At 36.6% G+C, this 16,635-nt stretch overlaps 2 protein-coding genes across 3 annotated transcripts; one reads left to right on the top strand and one right to left on the bottom strand.

The window, feature by feature from the left end:
• Positions 1–814: 814 nt before the first annotated feature.
• LOC113708891 (uncharacterized) lies at positions 815–11,726 on the bottom strand. Of its 2 annotated transcripts, none has more exons than XM_027231583.2 (9): positions 11,450–11,726; positions 9,483–10,289; positions 8,951–9,408; positions 7,053–8,780; positions 3,687–3,804; positions 3,501–3,590; positions 2,100–2,165; positions 1,824–1,922; positions 815–1,270 (listed from the first exon to the last, which is right to left on the bottom strand). In XM_027231583.2, the coding sequence occupies exons 1-9, from the start codon at positions 11,504–11,506 to the stop codon at positions 1,145–1,147; spliced, it is 3,549 nt and encodes a 1,182-aa protein (XP_027087384.2). In that variant the 5' UTR covers positions 11,507–11,726; the 3' UTR covers positions 815–1,144. The 2 variants fall into 2 exon arrangements, with proteins under 2 accessions (XP_027087384.2, XP_027087385.2); XM_027231584.2 differs by having other exon boundaries at positions 9,483–10,283; positions 11,450–11,654.
• An 809-nt stretch (positions 11,727–12,535) lies between these two features.
• On the top strand, positions 12,536–15,841 carry LOC113707903 (small ribosomal subunit protein mS33-like). The gene is made up of 3 exons (XM_027230300.2): positions 12,536–12,841; positions 13,257–13,494; positions 15,523–15,841. Exons 2-3 carry the CDS (start codon positions 13,277–13,279, stop codon positions 15,629–15,631), a joined length of 327 nt encoding a protein of 108 aa, XP_027086101.2. The 5' UTR covers positions 12,536–12,841; positions 13,257–13,276; the 3' UTR covers positions 15,632–15,841.
• The last annotated feature ends 794 nt before the right edge of the window (positions 15,842–16,635 follow it).

The raw sequence follows: 16,635 nt of genomic DNA, 5'->3' as shown, positions 1-16,635 counted from the left end.
GGTTTCACATGCATGAGAAAATTACGCCATAACTAGCTAAGATAGTAGTACTCAATGATCCAAAAATAGCACTTGCATGAATAGTTAGGAATACTATAACCTAAGGAACTTTTATTTACTATTTTCTTGCATAAGTTTAGCATATTTTTATTTCCTTTAATTTGTTAGTCGTCTAAATAATAGAAAAATTTTAGTAGTGACGGTAATTGACAATCTTCCTTGTAGGTGCACTTGCGAAAAATCGCGTGTGGAATATTTAGGACGTTATAAATATAAAACTTGACCATAAAATGAGCTAATTGTTATATGTATACCCGCACTTATCAAATACAAATTTTAAGATATAAGTTTATGTACAACCCTATTTTGATTACTTCAAAATACGACCATTCTTCTTAAAGATGCCTAAAAAATTATGAATACTCATCCTCTTACCCATTTTTTATATGAAATTATTAGACAACATCCCTCAAAAAATTGAACCCTTTTTTTTGGGGAAGGTTTATTTCAAGAATAATTAACTCGATTTGATAATTGATGGTCAACTTCAATTTTCAGGTTTTGCAATTGGCTATTCAGTTTTCAAATTGAGCAATATAAAGGGTGTAAAACTAAGAGAACTTCTGTTCAAATTCAGAACATCACACATTAGAGTGATCAATATGTCTACATGAATCTCTTTTTTTTTTTTTTTTTTGCCAATGTAGTTCTTTACTGGGACAAGAATACTTGTAGCTTTTACTTATTTTCAGGATTTTTTTTTTAATAAGAAAAGATGTACGTTTATTGAGGAAAAATTATTACAATGCCGAAAAAAACTAAACCATAAAAAATGCATTCATGATAGAAAAATTAGGCGCTTTTGCATAATACAAGCATAATTACATCAAAAGATATTTAAAACACGTATGAAAAAAAGTAGTATCTGATTCCAATTATATCAAGTCATTTTTTCTTTTTCTCTCTTTGCTGCTGCAAATTGGCTTTTATCCTCCTAATCGTATTCAAAAGAATTTTGTCATATACTGCATCCAAAGCTCTTCCCCAGAACTGACAGCTGCAAGAAATGCCAGTAGTGTAACAATGGCTTGTCTTCTGTTCTCAATTAGCCAAAAAGGGGTTTCAGTTCTTTCATCTGTGAAAACTAATATATTGCCTCAATGGATTCCTCCAGCTTCTTCTTGACAACTGGCCGCCCAACTCTTGTTGTATTAGGTCCCTTCAGAAACTCCATCGCTTGCTCTAAGGTAACATCTTCAGACTTAATGTTCTGTCCACAATATTCAGAGGATTAAGCATTATAGCAGACTGCATTGTGTATTTGGAAAAAACAAGAAAAGAGGTCAAACTTATACTACAGTTACAGTTCAAAATAAGGAAACATACCAGACAAGAAGGGTAAGCTACTTTTGGATTCATTTTTCGAGCCCATGTCTACTTCATGATTTACTACTTCACCATATCCCAATTTCTTATGTGTACTCTTTGTGTTCTAGATGCGACATCCATGGTACCGTTAAAAAGAAAGGAAAAGGATATGCTACAATGTGACATAAATTTGTGCATGCATCAGAATATCTGTTGAAGGGCAACATCTTCAACCAACAAGGCAATAATGTTTTTTAACTGTTTCTGTTGTCAAAATGAGTTAAAAGTTTCCAGTACTGGGCTCTGCACACCAGAAGCAGTAAATTATCCCTAGCTTGAACATCCTATGACAGCCATTATAACCATTGTAAAAATTAAACGCAATACTCTAAATCACATATAGACATAAATGGTACAGTTGCAGGCCGGTGAGAGACTTTAACTAGAAAACATACCTTGGGAACAGGAGCGAATGTCCTCCCATGTCTAATGACAAAACTTTTCTTCTTTCCAGGAAATAAAGTCACAGGCCGGCCGTCATCTGGATGTTTCCCCTAATATATCAGACAAGCAACTTAGATGAGTTGACCAGCAAATACTTAAGCACCATTTTGAGTTTTCCTTTTTTTTGTGTGTGGGGCCTGGGGGTGATTTTTTTTTTTGGGGGGGGGGGGGGTGTGTTGGGGAGTGGCTGGACAAAGAACAACAGTACAATCTGCTAACAGACACACCAAGGTCACTGGATAGCGCAGCAACTCAAGAGCGACTTCCAAGGTAACGCAATCCAAATCTTTTACCTGGAAAGGAAAAGGAAATCCAGTAAACCTTCCCATTCATGGTATGATGTGTAAAAGTCAGAATTTTGAAAAATAAGAACTGAATTTCTGATCCCTGTAGAAGGAAAGGACGATAGATACTCACGATCCGTAACTTTTAAATTAAGTGTTCAAATCAAAATAAACCAGTTTAAATGTTCCAAGAAAGAAAGCAACTAAAAATGCTTTTCAACTTGGGACAACCTCAATCAACAAGAAGACTTTAAGCCAATTGTTGACATCAAGTCACAGGTTTAACGGAGTAGATGTCACAGATGAATAAATGACAAAATAGTCCAAGATATGGTAAAGTGACATAGTTGCGCAACAACAAAAAGGAATAAGGAAGTATAACACTGCAGTGTTAAAATAGGCTCCATGACAGTAAAACAATGTAATATGCGACTCCCATCCATGAACCAAACAAATGCAACCCATGTTCTTAAATGGCATTGACCCCTAAAAGGAAGTATCCAAATGACCATATTGCTTACCAAAACCATAACTGTCCATATTAACAATTATCAAACATGATGTGATATTTCTTGAGCCAGATCTAAAGTCATATTCCAATTTTCTTGTAAGTCATAAGTTAAATTGACTAGACCAAGAGGCACAATCTGTGCACCGAAAATGTGCACAAAATAAAAGTTCTGGGGGCCTCAATAAGTCAACCATTAGAAGACGAGACATCCACCCCCAAGCTTTCAACAAAATTTTGTAGTGAACTCACAATGAAAAGTTTGACTTTACCAGCTAAATGACCAAAAATTCTGTTAACACATATATTTTCCTTTATGTTCAAAATGGAACTATTACACTTGCACCAAATTTTTCTTGCAAAAGAGTTAAATAAACTACAAGGAAGATGTATCAGAATACCGGAGTTCATCGATGCAATTATTCAAAGATACCAAAAGTTGGCAGAATTAAGAGAAAAAAGAATTACAAGATTCTGTATAAACAAAAGTTATACATCACTCTTTCAGGCACAGAAGCAGTATTAAAAAGGTATTGGAGAACAAAACCATGTTCACATAACAGTTGAAAATGCTGGCGAACCAAAAATAGTTAAATACTGGACAGTGCTGCAGACTCTAGCGTGCAACACAAACAAGTTGGACAAATTAATATAATTCCACAAGAAACTTCATGGTATATGGTGGTAATATTCCCCTTAGAATTAAATTTCTCTGTAAATAGATGTTAAATCCTAAGTAACAAGAGTGCAGATTTTTTTTGTAGAAGGGGGGGGGGGGGGGGGGTGTGTTCGCGGTTGGGGAGCTCTTTATGTAACCCACTAACTGTTTTACTTACATTGTTCAGGGAAGCTCGTTTAGGCAAGAAACCTTCCCTGTCTTCACCAAGCTGAACATAGTTTCCATACGGACCACTCTTCAGAAGAACCTAAACACAACCATTAATGCATGTATGTAAACAAAAATAATCTACACAACACATATATCATTTGGTAACCCAGTAAGTAGAAAATTTTAGCCAAACCTTCTCATTGGTACCAGGATTTAGGCCCAGCAACTTTGGCTCCTCCATATTTTTGTTGTTATTGTTGTCACTAGGGATCTCTTCATCGCCTTCGCGACATAATGTCTTGGCAATATACCTGCAGAACAGCTCATAATTTCAGATGTAAGCTCAATCACAAACCAATGGCTATCAACAAGCAGGGACCATTAACAGAAGTCTAATAAATATAATTTGATGACATTTGCAGCCAGACAGTTACCAGAGAATGACAAAGAACAGTCTAGTTACCTGCCCAGAATTGACTGGGAAAACAAAAATCATAAATTAGCAAAACATAAAGAAAGAAAAAAGTGTAAGAACTCCACTTAGTTGGATTAGCCTTGTGTTGTATATTGTTTTCATCTTTCGATTTCATTCAGCTCTAAGAAAATTAAAAGAATGTATGATGCAGGAAAAAAGTTGTACATCTACACAATGATTGAATAAGGAAAAGAATCTATCAGACATATAGATGAAGTAACAGCCTGATCTGTTCCTGTTTCTTTCCCCTTCCAACACTCCTCAATCAAGATAATTTATCAGGTCTGGTACTGAGACTCCAAAGAGATAAAAAATGCCATATCCCACCAACACCTATCCATCTTAAAGTTACAACTAGTAAGTATCCTCCCTCAGTTCTTCGAACAGAAAATGAATACTGATATAGTTTTCTTTTGTTTTCCTCAAGTTCAGCTGTTAACATAGTAAGGGACCAAATCTATTTACTCTGGATTACTTCCCAATGAAAAGTATCTTTTCTGGTTGTGAACAGACTATGAAAGAATACAACTGTAAGTTTCCAAATTCATTAACATTCAATTTCAGGCAATCCTTCACCAGCACTTCAAAAGTAAGCAGACAAAATTCTGAATTAAAATTGAGAGACCTTTTTCATTCGTTTAGAGATCTTCCAAAAAGGAGATTGAAAGAACTGCAGCAGTATATCACTCTCTAGATATCTTCTGGACTCTTAAGAGTGATAAAGCAATAATTGATTTGATGGTGGACTGAAGCCCAAGATCATTCAATTATCTATCAGTAAAAGTGATGGTAAGGATTTTCTAGTAATGCTAATTCACAAAAGTAGGAGCGGATGTTTTGAACTGTTTAATAACAAAGACTACTACAGGATAGTGAGATCAAAATGACTAGCTTAGATGTGAGGCGCATAGCCAGCAAGAGAGAAAAAAGATGAGGAAGAAACATTCATCAAGTCTACAAGAAGATAAAACAAAACAAAATCTACAGGAAATATAAAAATATATTAAAATATAAAGGAACATATTTGAGAGGCAAGCTTTGCTTCACTTTTTTTTAAATAAAGAAATGTATCATAATTACTTCCAAAGCGGGACAAGATTCAAAGGTTAAGTCAACTGCATCATCCAAGCCACTGTGTCTAGTGTTACCCGGAATTAGTTTGCTTCATCATCATCAAGACATAGATTCCTCATTCAAAGCCTTAGCTCTATAGCAAATATCCCACCAAAACTTAATCTAGAACTAGCTTTTATAAAATGGGCAATGAACTTTGAAGAAGATTACAAGGAACTGCATTTTACTTCTCTCCACAGTTGCCCCGGTCAATGCCTTTTTTCCCTATAGTATGCCACTCAACAAAGCATCTTATTTTACTTCCATAACCATTTCAACTTCAATGCATGATATGCAAGTCTTGGTATATTCGATTCCGCTCCAAAAATTTCAGATCATTGACTGATACCATTTCTTGATTATACATGACTTTTTGTCAGCACTGAGATTTTAAATTCTTAAGGCAGATTTTCAAGGAGGACTAAAGCTCATAAAACTTCACCACACCTTCCTTTGAGTCACAGGGCTCAAACATGTCGCATCTTTTCTGAAATAATATTGAATCTTTTGTGCACATGAGAGCCCAAGCTCATTCACGGCACTAATGGTGTCTCAAGACGGAACTCTAAACACATTGATGTTCTTGCATATATAGCAAAGATCCTAGAGAAAAACTAGGTTTTCAAAGCAGTAGACAATTCATCCTTAAAATTAGGCTAGAACCTAAACGGCCACTAAACTAGTCTCATTGATTAACCTTGCACAATAAACTTGTAGTTTCAATCATACATAACTCACAATTACCATTAAGATAGACAGAATCACGAACGAGTATGATATTAGATATTGTTTTTAAGGATATCTATGTCATCAAAACATGTAAAAGTAAAGCAAAAGACATATCAATGTAAAATTGCACCTTATCACCAGACAGACTGTCCCAGAACCCCAACCACCTGAGGGTGAGCCCCTTTTCCACTCATTACAGCCTAAATACCTCTCTGCAACTACTCACAACAAGAGAAAGAAAACAAGAGAAATTTAAGCTCTCCTCTTCCAGGCCTGAAGAGCCCCCCACCAACCAAGCCGTATGCTGTGCTGATATATTCGATACTCTTTCCATTCAGCTTTATCTCTTTTAGAACTGGACCAAGTTAAAAAATTGTGCCAAGAAACCATCTGGTCTTGTTCTTAACTTTTGGTCACAGAATACTATATAAGCATTATCCCCTCAAGCTCTGACAGAAATACTTCCTTTTTTGTCAAATTTATCTTTGTGTGTGTATATATAGAGAGAGAGAGAGAGAGTCTAATAGAAGAAATCTCACTCTTCTTCTCCTATAAACTTTATGATTTTGCTTAAAATTGTTAAAAAGCATTCACAAAATGATGTGCAGGCTCATTTGGTTGGACAGTGGTTCTCTTTCAAATTGGTCTCCAAAAGTCCCATCTACACCGGTGTCGACAAGTTCAATCTATGATGTCTAAAAATTAAAAGATATGGAGAATTGAAAGAGAAGATTGAATTTTATTTGGTCAAACATATGATCAAGTGCTATGTCAATACAGGGACTTCAACCAGCAGATTGACCAGCACAGTGGTAAATTTCCATTCTTCTGGTGATCAAGTATCCAGTATATAAAATGATGTTAAATCCAGTCTTAGAAGCATACAACCTATCAAAAGTCATTTATATAAGATTAATACGTTTTTACTGCATTGCGTACCCCAGGGATGGTATTTAAAGAAAAAGAAGAAAAGAAAGTTGGATCACTTATTCATTTCTTGACCTGATTACTACTTAATCAAAACTCTCATTCTTTCAGAGCATCCGATGCTCATATACTTGCACAGACTGTACCAAATAACCATGGACATAACACATTGATGTGTAACGAACACTTTTATCACATAGGAAATTGTAGTCAAACAGTGGAGACAGCACAAGACAGTGAAAGTACAGACTGAAAAAGCATCCACAAAGAATGTAGCTAGCATTAGAAAATAAATATGATAAGCAGCGTACTCACTTGCATCTTGGATGCTGATCACAACCTATAAAGTAGCCTGCCCCAAATCTGCTGACCTTGAAGATTAGATTTCCCTCCAAACAACTAGGGCATCTCCTACTTCCATCTGGGAGAGAAGCAAACAAAAAATCTGAAAATTCCTTCTCCAGCATCTTCTCCACCTGATGAATATGGACATTAATAGCATGTGTACAGTACTTGCTAAACCTTGTCCAATAATCTTTTAGAAGGCCTTTCCATTCAGTCAATCCAGCTGAAACATTATCAAGTTCAGTCTCCATGTCAGCAGTGAAACTGTAATCTGTGACCTCAGAAAAATAATGGGAAAGAAAAGCAGACACCATCCGCCCTCGAAATTCTGGATGCATAACCCTGCTATTTATTGTTACGTAATTTCTATCTTTCAACACCTTAATCGTTATTGCATAAGTCGAAGGTCTTCCAATGCCAAGCTCTTCCATCTTTTTGATCAATGCCCCCTCAGAGTAGCGTGGTGGTGGTTGTGTATAGTGTTGCTCAAGTTCTACCTTACCCAAATTCAAAGAATCCCCAGATTTCAAAGTACTCAAAACCTTGAAAAGCTCACCACGATTATTTACTTCATTCTCATTCAAACTTACTGTCTTGGATTCCACATCCTCAAACACAGTTTGGTAGCCTAGAAATTCAACTCTTGAGCACGAAGATCTAAGCATAATGGATCGATCAGTATTCGCAATATCAAGTTGTACCTGATCAATAATAGCAGGTTCCATTTGGCTGGCAATGGTTCTAGACCAAATAAGTTTGTATAACTTCACAGAATCATCATCCAGGACCCCAGCAAGCACTGAAGGTAGCCTCCTGATATTAGTTGGTCTAATAGCTTCATGGGCCTCTTGAGCATTCTTCACCTTCTTAAAATATTTGCGAGCACTTTTTGATGCAAAATTTTGTCCATACCTTTCTGTTACAAACGACTGAAGGTCTTTTACAGCATCATCAGAAATGTGTGATCCATCTGTCCTCATGTAAGTGATCAATCCTACTGCTTCACCATCAGCTAACTGCACCCCCTCATACAGCTTTTGTGCAAGTTTCATAGTATATGAAGCAGAAAAATTTAATTTGTTTGCTGCTTCTTGCTGAAGTGTGGAAGTTATGTACGGGCTGGGAGCATTTCTTTGACTTTTGCTTTCCTTAGAGGCAATAACTTCAAACTTGGATGAGTTAATCTTCTGTTCAATATCCCTTGCCTCAGTGTAAGAACCAATAGATACCTTGCTTAACTTTTTGCCACTAAAGTGGGTTAAATTTGAGGAGAAGCTGAGAGTATCTGTTGAACTTGTGTCCTTCTTGTTGAACTCAACCTCAATTGTCCAGTACTCCTGTGGTTTAAATTTATCAATTTCTGTTTCCCTGTCACATATAAGAGACAAGGCAGCTGACTGAACCCGACCAGCTGACTGGCAACTAGGCAATTTCCTCCAAAGCAATGGTGAAATGTTGAACCCAATCAAGTAGTCCAATGCACGACGTGCAAGATAAGCATGTACCAAACTTACATCAATCTCTCTTGGAGCTTGAAGGGCATTTTTGATGGACGACTCTGTTATTTCATTAAAAACAACCCTTGCCACAGTGATATCATTGCGTAAGGTATCTTGTTGCTGCAACATCTCAATTATGTGCCAAGCTATAGCCTCTCCTTCACGATCAGGATCCGATGCAAGAATAAGATTTTTGGCTCTGAAAGGGAAAAAATGCACATATGAGAATGCAAGTAAAGATGGTGAACAAGCCAAACCTAAATGGTAATTTCTTGTGACCAAACTGAAACATATTATCAAATCTTGTCATAGCAAGTATAGAATTCAACTGGCAGTCAAAAACAAGTATTCAAAAGAAAGACATCATACCCACTTAGTGCAACCTTGATACTCTTAAGATGAGTCCAGGCCCGCGATGGAACCTCCCATACCATACTGAAGTTATCATCTGGTCTAACAGATCCTGACCTTGCAGCCAAGTCCCTAACATGACCGTAACTTGGTAGGACTTCAAACATGTCGCCCAGGTACCCTTGAATAACCTTTGCCTTCGTGACAGACTCCACCACCACAACTGATTTAGCAACAGGTGGATATAATTGAGGAAATTTGCCCTGCAAACTACTTTTGCCACTCATCTGTGATTTGTGGCTCTGTGATACCTCGCTGCTAGATGAATCAGCAGGTGATTCATCAGATTTTGAAAGGGCAGCAACCCCTTTATCAGTCTTTTTCTTCCTAGATGACTTAATAGGCTTAGGTTTGGAATCCTTGGTCAAGACATCATTTTCGAGTATTTCTGTAGAAGTACTTTGAGTTGTATTAATCTGCAAAACTGCGTGGTCAGAACAATTTCCAGTTAAGAAGAACCGTTATTGGCTAAATAACAAAGATTACTTACCTGAGAAGCTACAGGAGATTGGTTTTTTTTCTTAGGTTTAGGCTTCTTGGCTTGAGAAACTTTTTCAGGGTCTTTAAGATGGTTTGCCTCATCACAAGCAGCAGTATTATCAGAACCATGATTTTTGCTTTTCTTGCTCCTTGCCTGCTTCACTTTGCTAACACCATTGGAATTACGACTTCCACTGGTATCAGAAGAATGTGAAGTGTCCAACTCCACATCCTTCATCTTGTCCATGGGAATGCCATCTTTTGAACTGACCGTACCAGGGGCTTTAGTATCAGATGTTTTATAACTAGAATTGCCTCTTCCAGGTCCAATATTGGAGATCGCATTCCTCCTATGAGCAGAAAATGCCTTTTTCCTTTTCCAGTACTTGTTGTATACTTTTAAGGTTGAATTGCTACCACTTCCACCACCTCGTATACCCACTGCATCATTTTTATGTGTCAAGGCTCCAGAGACCTTGGAAAAAGACCTCTTGCCAGTGACAAATGCATAGCACTGACTTTCAAAACCAACTATTGACCTATAACTTATTACATTCATCTGTATTGCACCACTTAATGATGCTACTCTCATATTGGGCTGTTGAATTGAGGCAGAGAACGGCCAAAGCCCATAAGAATGGCTTTTGAGAGCACAAGATTTTCGCTCAGACTTAATCCTTAAAACTTTGGGTTGAGATCTTGTGAATGCAGAGCACACCCTAAGTTTTCGGGCTAACTGGGCAAATTGATCAGCACCTTTGAATGGTGAACCTAGTAAGCATGTCCCTGAGAAATTATGCAAAGTCCTATTCTGCAACTTTTAGCACAAAAACACAATTATGATTTTGCAGTAACTGAAGATACAAAGGAGGATAAGGAAGCTCACATTGGAATTAATCTAAAATAACTTCTTCTATGATCAAATTACTCAAAGCGTATTAATTTAAAGTCAAACTTTGAGACTGAACAATACTCATACAGGAAAGAAAAAAAAGTCAAAGAAATATTAGTCCAGGTAATGGATTAGATTATTAGTAAAATTATGAAGAACATAGCCCAGGCCCAGTATCAACACATTTGCACTAATTTAAAAAAAAAAATATCAAACATAACATCGCAACCATTTCAAGTATAACATATTACTGATATTAGTCATTCGTGCTAGATAAGGTTTATGAGAGTGCTGGAACAAGAAAATCTACAAAGTTTTCACGTGTTCTATCAGCTATATATAAGCAAATCCAACTTACACAGTAATGCAACTCAATGGCATCAAAGATGACAGGCAGTAATGCTTAACATCTAGCACTTAACTCGTTCAACTACTGAAAACCTCATTCCTGCATTCTTTTTGCAGCAATCCAACAAAAATCAGTTTTCCTTCCAAAAACTTTCTTCCTTTCCATCATGTTCCTCAATTTCCCTATTAACCCTCAAGGTTCTCCAGTTATCTTTGGTCATCAATTCAATTCATTTCTAGTGAAATAAGAGAAAAATGAGGGAAATAAAAAAGAAGCAAAACTCCTCTTTCTAACAAATTATATGCATCAAAGTTTAGAACTTTCATATGCACAACTTGAAAATGAGAGACACAAGCCCAAGTGATGGCTTGCAAATTCAGTCCTCCAATTGTTTGACAACGAGTTCTGAGAAAACAAATAAAATTTCTTTCTCGTTTGATCATTTCCTTCTCGCCGCATCCCTAAGTTCTGCATTCCAGACAAAGCCCACCTAGTTTAACACATATAGAAAAGTAGCACCATGAAGAACTACAAACCATAACAGCATTTCGCTTATTCAACCCGTTAAACAAACCAATTGGATAAGTCCCAAAAGGAAAAGATGAAAAATAAAAATCCTTCCTACCAGCACTTTCAACAATTTAGAATTGAACCCATTAACATTCTACCAGCAAAGTTGGAAAAGAAATAATAAAGGGCTTCAAACGAAAACAAAAATGGGGTTGGCTTTTGGTACCATAATGGAGCGGCAGCTAGAAGTAGCAGTTGAAAAGAGTAGTTGAACCAGAGCCATAAAAGAAGGCGATTTATTATTGGTCGTTAATACAAGGCAATGCCCAAGAACAGCCAATTATATTCTTGAATTCTTTATTTAGATGAAATTGATAATGAAACATCTGTTTTGTGGGAGTGTGACCGCCGGCGGGGGTGGCGGTGTGTGACTCTGTGTGAATGTTGTTCAGTTGGGAAGAGAGATGGATAAAAGAGAAGAAAGAGTTTTAGGCCCTTGTGCCCCCCCCTTTGAGGGAAGTGATGGAAGGGTTTTAGATTTCAGAAAAGGTTGAGGGGCCACGGCGTCGTTTTTTTTTTTTTGGCCCTTTTTGTTAAGTCAAATGAAATTATAAGAATGTAATAAAATTAGGAATTTGCACTCCATGTTTTATTATTCACACTCCCATCATTTGTTTTATCATATTATTTTAATAAACGAAAATTATATAATAAGATGATAGCGGGAGTATGGGTAATAAAAATGTGAGTACAAATAACATTTTTATAAAATTATCTCAAAGAATATATGAAGTTTTATGAGAATACAGTATAATTATTTTTAATAAGGTAAATTACTTAGAAATTAAAGCTTAACTTCATAACTTTTTTTCCTTAAATTAATTAAGCGCATAATTTTGGATATTATGGATATAAGGGAGTCGCCTTTTTACTATTTATATTTTTTGCTCAATAAACTTCAAGTTTACAATAAAATCTTTCATCTTTGATAGTAGATATTTCATTATAATTTGAAAATTAAGATTTTTAAAATTATATTTTTATTATCATCTTGAAAAAAAAAAAGAGATTCCGTTCTAAACTTTTTTTCTTCTTGAAATTTAACATGCTAAGACGGTAATCCAAAATTCTTGACTTGAGATATGAGGACTAAAATGACAGTTTGTGCCTTTTTTCTTCAACTATGGGTAACAAATTTAGAAAATATTGTTTTAATATCAGAATATGGTAGCTATAGCAATTTCTTTTTTTAAAAAAAAAAATATAGGAGTTATTTTTATTTAGAAAATTACCCTGAACAAGCACAAGAAATAGAATAGAAGTAGAACAAACGACAAACAGCAGAAGGAAAAATACGTAAACCACTCTTGCCCTCCTTCGGCCTGCCCTCAGTCTCCGGCCGCCACCACCATCATCCTCTCTTGCTGCTGCCTCTCCGATCGTCACGGTTTTACCATATCCCATCCCTCTATTTTCACTAGAAGAAGGAAATCATAGGATAAAAATGGAAGCTTTTCTGCAGATTATCTGAGGAAGCAGTTGAAGCATTTGATTCTTTACTTGGTTTTTAGTTAGTGGACTGAAGCTCCTATCCAAGAAAACCCAAACCATAGAAAAGGTAAAATTTTTCAACTGCCCATTAACGGTTTTTAGCTCTGGATTACTCACTGTTCAGTACAAGGTCAAAACATTTCAGTTCTTGTTTGGTTTATTAGATTTTTTACCGTTTGTTTTTTCCTCAAATATGCATTTCCCTGAATTTAGCTTTCCACTTTAGTGTATTCTTATATAGTGTGCATACTTAGGTTGAGTTAATGATGATTTCCCCATCCAAGTTTATATATGTCATGAATGTTTCATTTGTGGGCTGCTCCCCTAGAGAATGCTTCCAATAATGGGGAAATTTCTAAATGTTCAATCTGCGTTTGCTGAAAGGTAGGACGGAAGGATATATAAGGGAGTAAGATTGGCACATAGCTGAATTAGCCACTTAAGATGGACTCCTAGTAATAACCATTTACATTAAATTTCAGCTTGTATTAGCTACAAGGAAATGAGCTTCGGGAGCTTGAAGAGCGTACTGGCTGAAGCAGCCATCAAAGGTGTGACTGAGGCAAGAGCTAGAATATTTGGGCATATACTTAACCCAACCGGGCAGAGATCGGCTCACAAGATTTTGCGCAAGAAGCTAATTGGTGAGAAGGTTTCGCAATGGTACCCTCACGACATCAGGCACGACGACCCTCTTGTCATGGCCCAACAGGAGCAAGAGTAAGCTCTCTGTCTGACCCTCTTATCTTGTTGTCAAAGAGTTTTTCTATGGCCATATTATGCTTACAGATGTGTGTTTGCTTATTGACTGTTTTATTGTATGCTTGATTCTTACATTCATCCTTGTGTTTGTGTCTTTCCTGGTTTTTTTTTCCTGTTCAAAAAGTTTGATTTGCACAATGGGGATGAAAATTTTGAGAATTTGTCCTTTTTTTTTTTCCATGTGAACAAATTTTGCATGACAAGAGAGAGCAAATTTTGAAATTGTATGCGTGACATGAGAAATATTTGATTGTTGCATGGTCCCAAATCTGGGATATGTTATGGTGGTTCTTGTCAGCAAGAAGTAAAAATGGTTCATTTCCTGCTAGGGGAAGGTTGTGAGATGAGATGAATATATTCCAGATAATTGCTTTAACTTCATATATTTGTATGCTTCCTTGTCCTACTGAAATCTCAATTTTCCCTTCTTAATGAGGGAAAACTCTGAATTTGAATGGCTTCTAAATTTACCTTTACTGTGTTGATATAATGAGAAAGGTTTAATAGCTGTCTTGCTGATCAAACAAACTTGTCTTCTGTTCTATACCTTTCCTTCAAGAATGCCGCTAAGAGTTGTATCTAGATCTGCTGGAGTTTTTTAAGGTTTGAAAAGTGTCTGTAAGTCATGATATCACTGAAAAATGAAATGAAAATGACTCGTAAATCTGAATAATGAGGTTATGTTGAAAGATTGTCACACCATAATGTGGAGGTAAGGTTCTCTATGGAAAGATAAGATAACAATCACTGAGCATGTTGATGAGGCAAAGATGTGCTTTTGAAATTGTTCGTGCATATTACATGAGCACTACTATGATAGAATTTCATACAATTGATTCTGTTGATATGTTTTTGTAGTCTTTTCATATTCGAACAATTGTTTTGAGGAGTCATCTCTCAACATACAGCAAAGCAGGTTTTGATAAACATGCTCAATGAATACAGTGAAAACTTCCAAACTTTTAACAATGGTATAGATGAATTCCTGTTTTTGATAAACGATTCAGGTGGTTTTTTGGAGTAAGCTAAGAAATACAAACTTAGGACAAGAACGAGTTAACAAAGTTTGAATGAGGAGATGTACTTTTCTTTTCTTTTCTTTTTTGTGCAAACCAGTGTCCGGTGACCGCATTGGGCCCTGACTAATGTGGAGTCGAGCAATAATGAATGACTGTAACGGAGGATTGAACTCTGCTACATTTTGGCTCCATATGGATTGGAGCTTTTTTTCAGAAACTGTTTTTGTTTGTGGAGTCTACAGTACCAAGTCCTTGTTACTTCAGCTTCTAACATTGAATGACTATAATAAATGATTGAGCAATAATGATGTTTTAGCATATGAGTTATTCTGTGTGAAAGTAATATGATGTTTCTTGTGCCTTTTACCTTAAATAGGATTATGTGTTGATCTAGCTAAATGGTGAAGATTATGTGTTTCATATACCATGTGGGATGTAACCGAATGTTTTTGCTTCTAATGCATGGGATTCAATGTATTCAGTTCATAGATCTTGACTGCGTGTTCCAACACGTGATCCTATCTTCTGTAGCTTTGTCCTCATGTTTACTTTCTTAAGACACAGTTGAAGAATCTACCTTATGGCCAACCCCAAAGAAATATGAAAACGCCCCATCTTTTCCATTTAAATTTGTCCTGTGCAGCAGCATCAGGTGTTTACCTTCCCTCTTCCTTGTGGTGCTCACACGCACAATGGAGACAATTGGACATTCATGTCTTCACCAAACCTATATTTACTTACTACATCTTCTTGCTTCTTTGGATCTTCTTGTTGGAACCTGTACTTACTACAGATTCTTGCTTCTTTGGAGCTTCGCCTCCTTTCATTAATCTTGTTTGGAATTTTACTTAACCCTTGCCTCCTTTCGCTTATCCTGGACATAGTGCTGCCGTACCTCCTGTTTGAGCTAAGTAGTTAATGGGTTGATACCGGTCTAATGGCATGGTTATGTTTGTATATTTGGCAGGCGCCTGGACAAGCTTGAGATGTTAAAACGTCGTGGAAAAGGACCACCGAAGAAGGGTCAAGGAAAGAAAGCTGCAAAGCGCAACAAAGTCAGCACCCCTGGGAAATAGTGACTTTGTCTTGGAGTTGAATGTGTTCCAAGGAAAATTTAGACTAATAGCATTGGAAAAATGGGTACCTATTGATGGTTGTCCAGTCATATTCTGAGCTACTATGTTGATATTGCCACAAGTTTTTTTGGGCTGACTTCAATGACAATGGGTACGATCTTCAGGATATTGTAGAATTATCTTTTTTGGTCTATAGTTCCATTCTCTTCATTTTTCTTTCCTCGTCCTCCTGTAGTAAACTATGATGCTCGTATGGCAGCATTGTTGGGTCTCTGTTCTGTAGTAAAGACTAACTTGTATCTAATTTTAACGCCGCTAGGCCTTTGGCCTGGTAGTCACCACCAACTTGGTGGTGCGGGAGAACCCTTGACCTCCCACCAAAATTTGCCACAATATGTGGCGGTTTTAATTAGCTTCCTTCGATAGAGTCTGTATTCAGATCGAATCCCCCTCCCCCTTCCCCGTAGATTAGGTTAGATTAGGTTATAGGAATTCTATCGTTATCACAAAAAAAAAAAAGTAACTAATTTTAATGCCTTTTTTCTTTTTTTTTGGGTTTTGTGATTTTTAATGGCTGAAATCGGCTCAATCTAGCTCGGGCAGAAGTCGACCGTGATTTGAGTTGAAATTCAAGTCAATGGCTGAGATCAGCTTTAGTTCTGCTGGGCTGATCTCGGCCGTTAAAAGACCTCTGCAGTTGCACCTACTACCACAGAGTATCCGCTTATCAGTGCACCTCTCCTTCCCTGTGACGTTATATTTTCTCTACACTTAAATTTTGGCCTTTCATAGATTGTGCATTGAACATGATTATATGTTGAGAGTCTTAACAACAAAACATTAAATGAAAACGAGTTTTCAGATGGAATCTAGCCACCCTCACGCAGATGACTCCCAAGGTATTTCTGAGAACATTTTCTTCCTCCTCCATAACCCTCTATATGCTCCACAAAAATGGTTGCCCTTAGAATTATCAGTTTTGCTAAGTCATATTTACCTCTTAT

Source organism: Coffea arabica, chromosome 9e (genome assembly GCF_036785885.1).
Source record: "Coffea arabica cultivar ET-39 chromosome 9e, Coffea Arabica ET-39 HiFi, whole genome shotgun sequence".
Lineage (NCBI taxonomy): Eukaryota > Viridiplantae > Streptophyta > Magnoliopsida > Gentianales > Rubiaceae > Coffea > Coffea arabica.
Note: the sequence above shows the minus strand (reverse complement) of the source record. Positions and strands in the feature narration are given on the sequence as shown.

Coding starts and splice junctions, on each gene's coding strand:
- LOC113708891 (XM_027231583.2), bottom strand. CDS start 11,506: ATGGCTCTGGTTCAACTACTCTTTTCAACTGCTACTTCTAGCTGCCGC. Junction 3,805..7,052: donor GATCAGCATCCAAGATGCAA/GTGAGTACGCTG, acceptor GCTGTTCTGCAG/GTATATTGCCAAGACATTAT. Junction 2,166..3,500: donor AACGAGCTTCCCTGAACAAT/GTAAGTAAAACA, acceptor TTTCCTTTCCAG/GTAAAAGATTTGGATTGCGT.
- LOC113707903 (XM_027230300.2), top strand. CDS start 13,277: ATGAGCTTCGGGAGCTTGAAGAGCGTACTGGCTGAAGCAGCCATCAAA. Junction 13,495..15,522: donor ATGGCCCAACAGGAGCAAGA/GTAAGCTCTCTG, acceptor TATATTTGGCAG/GCGCCTGGACAAGCTTGAGA.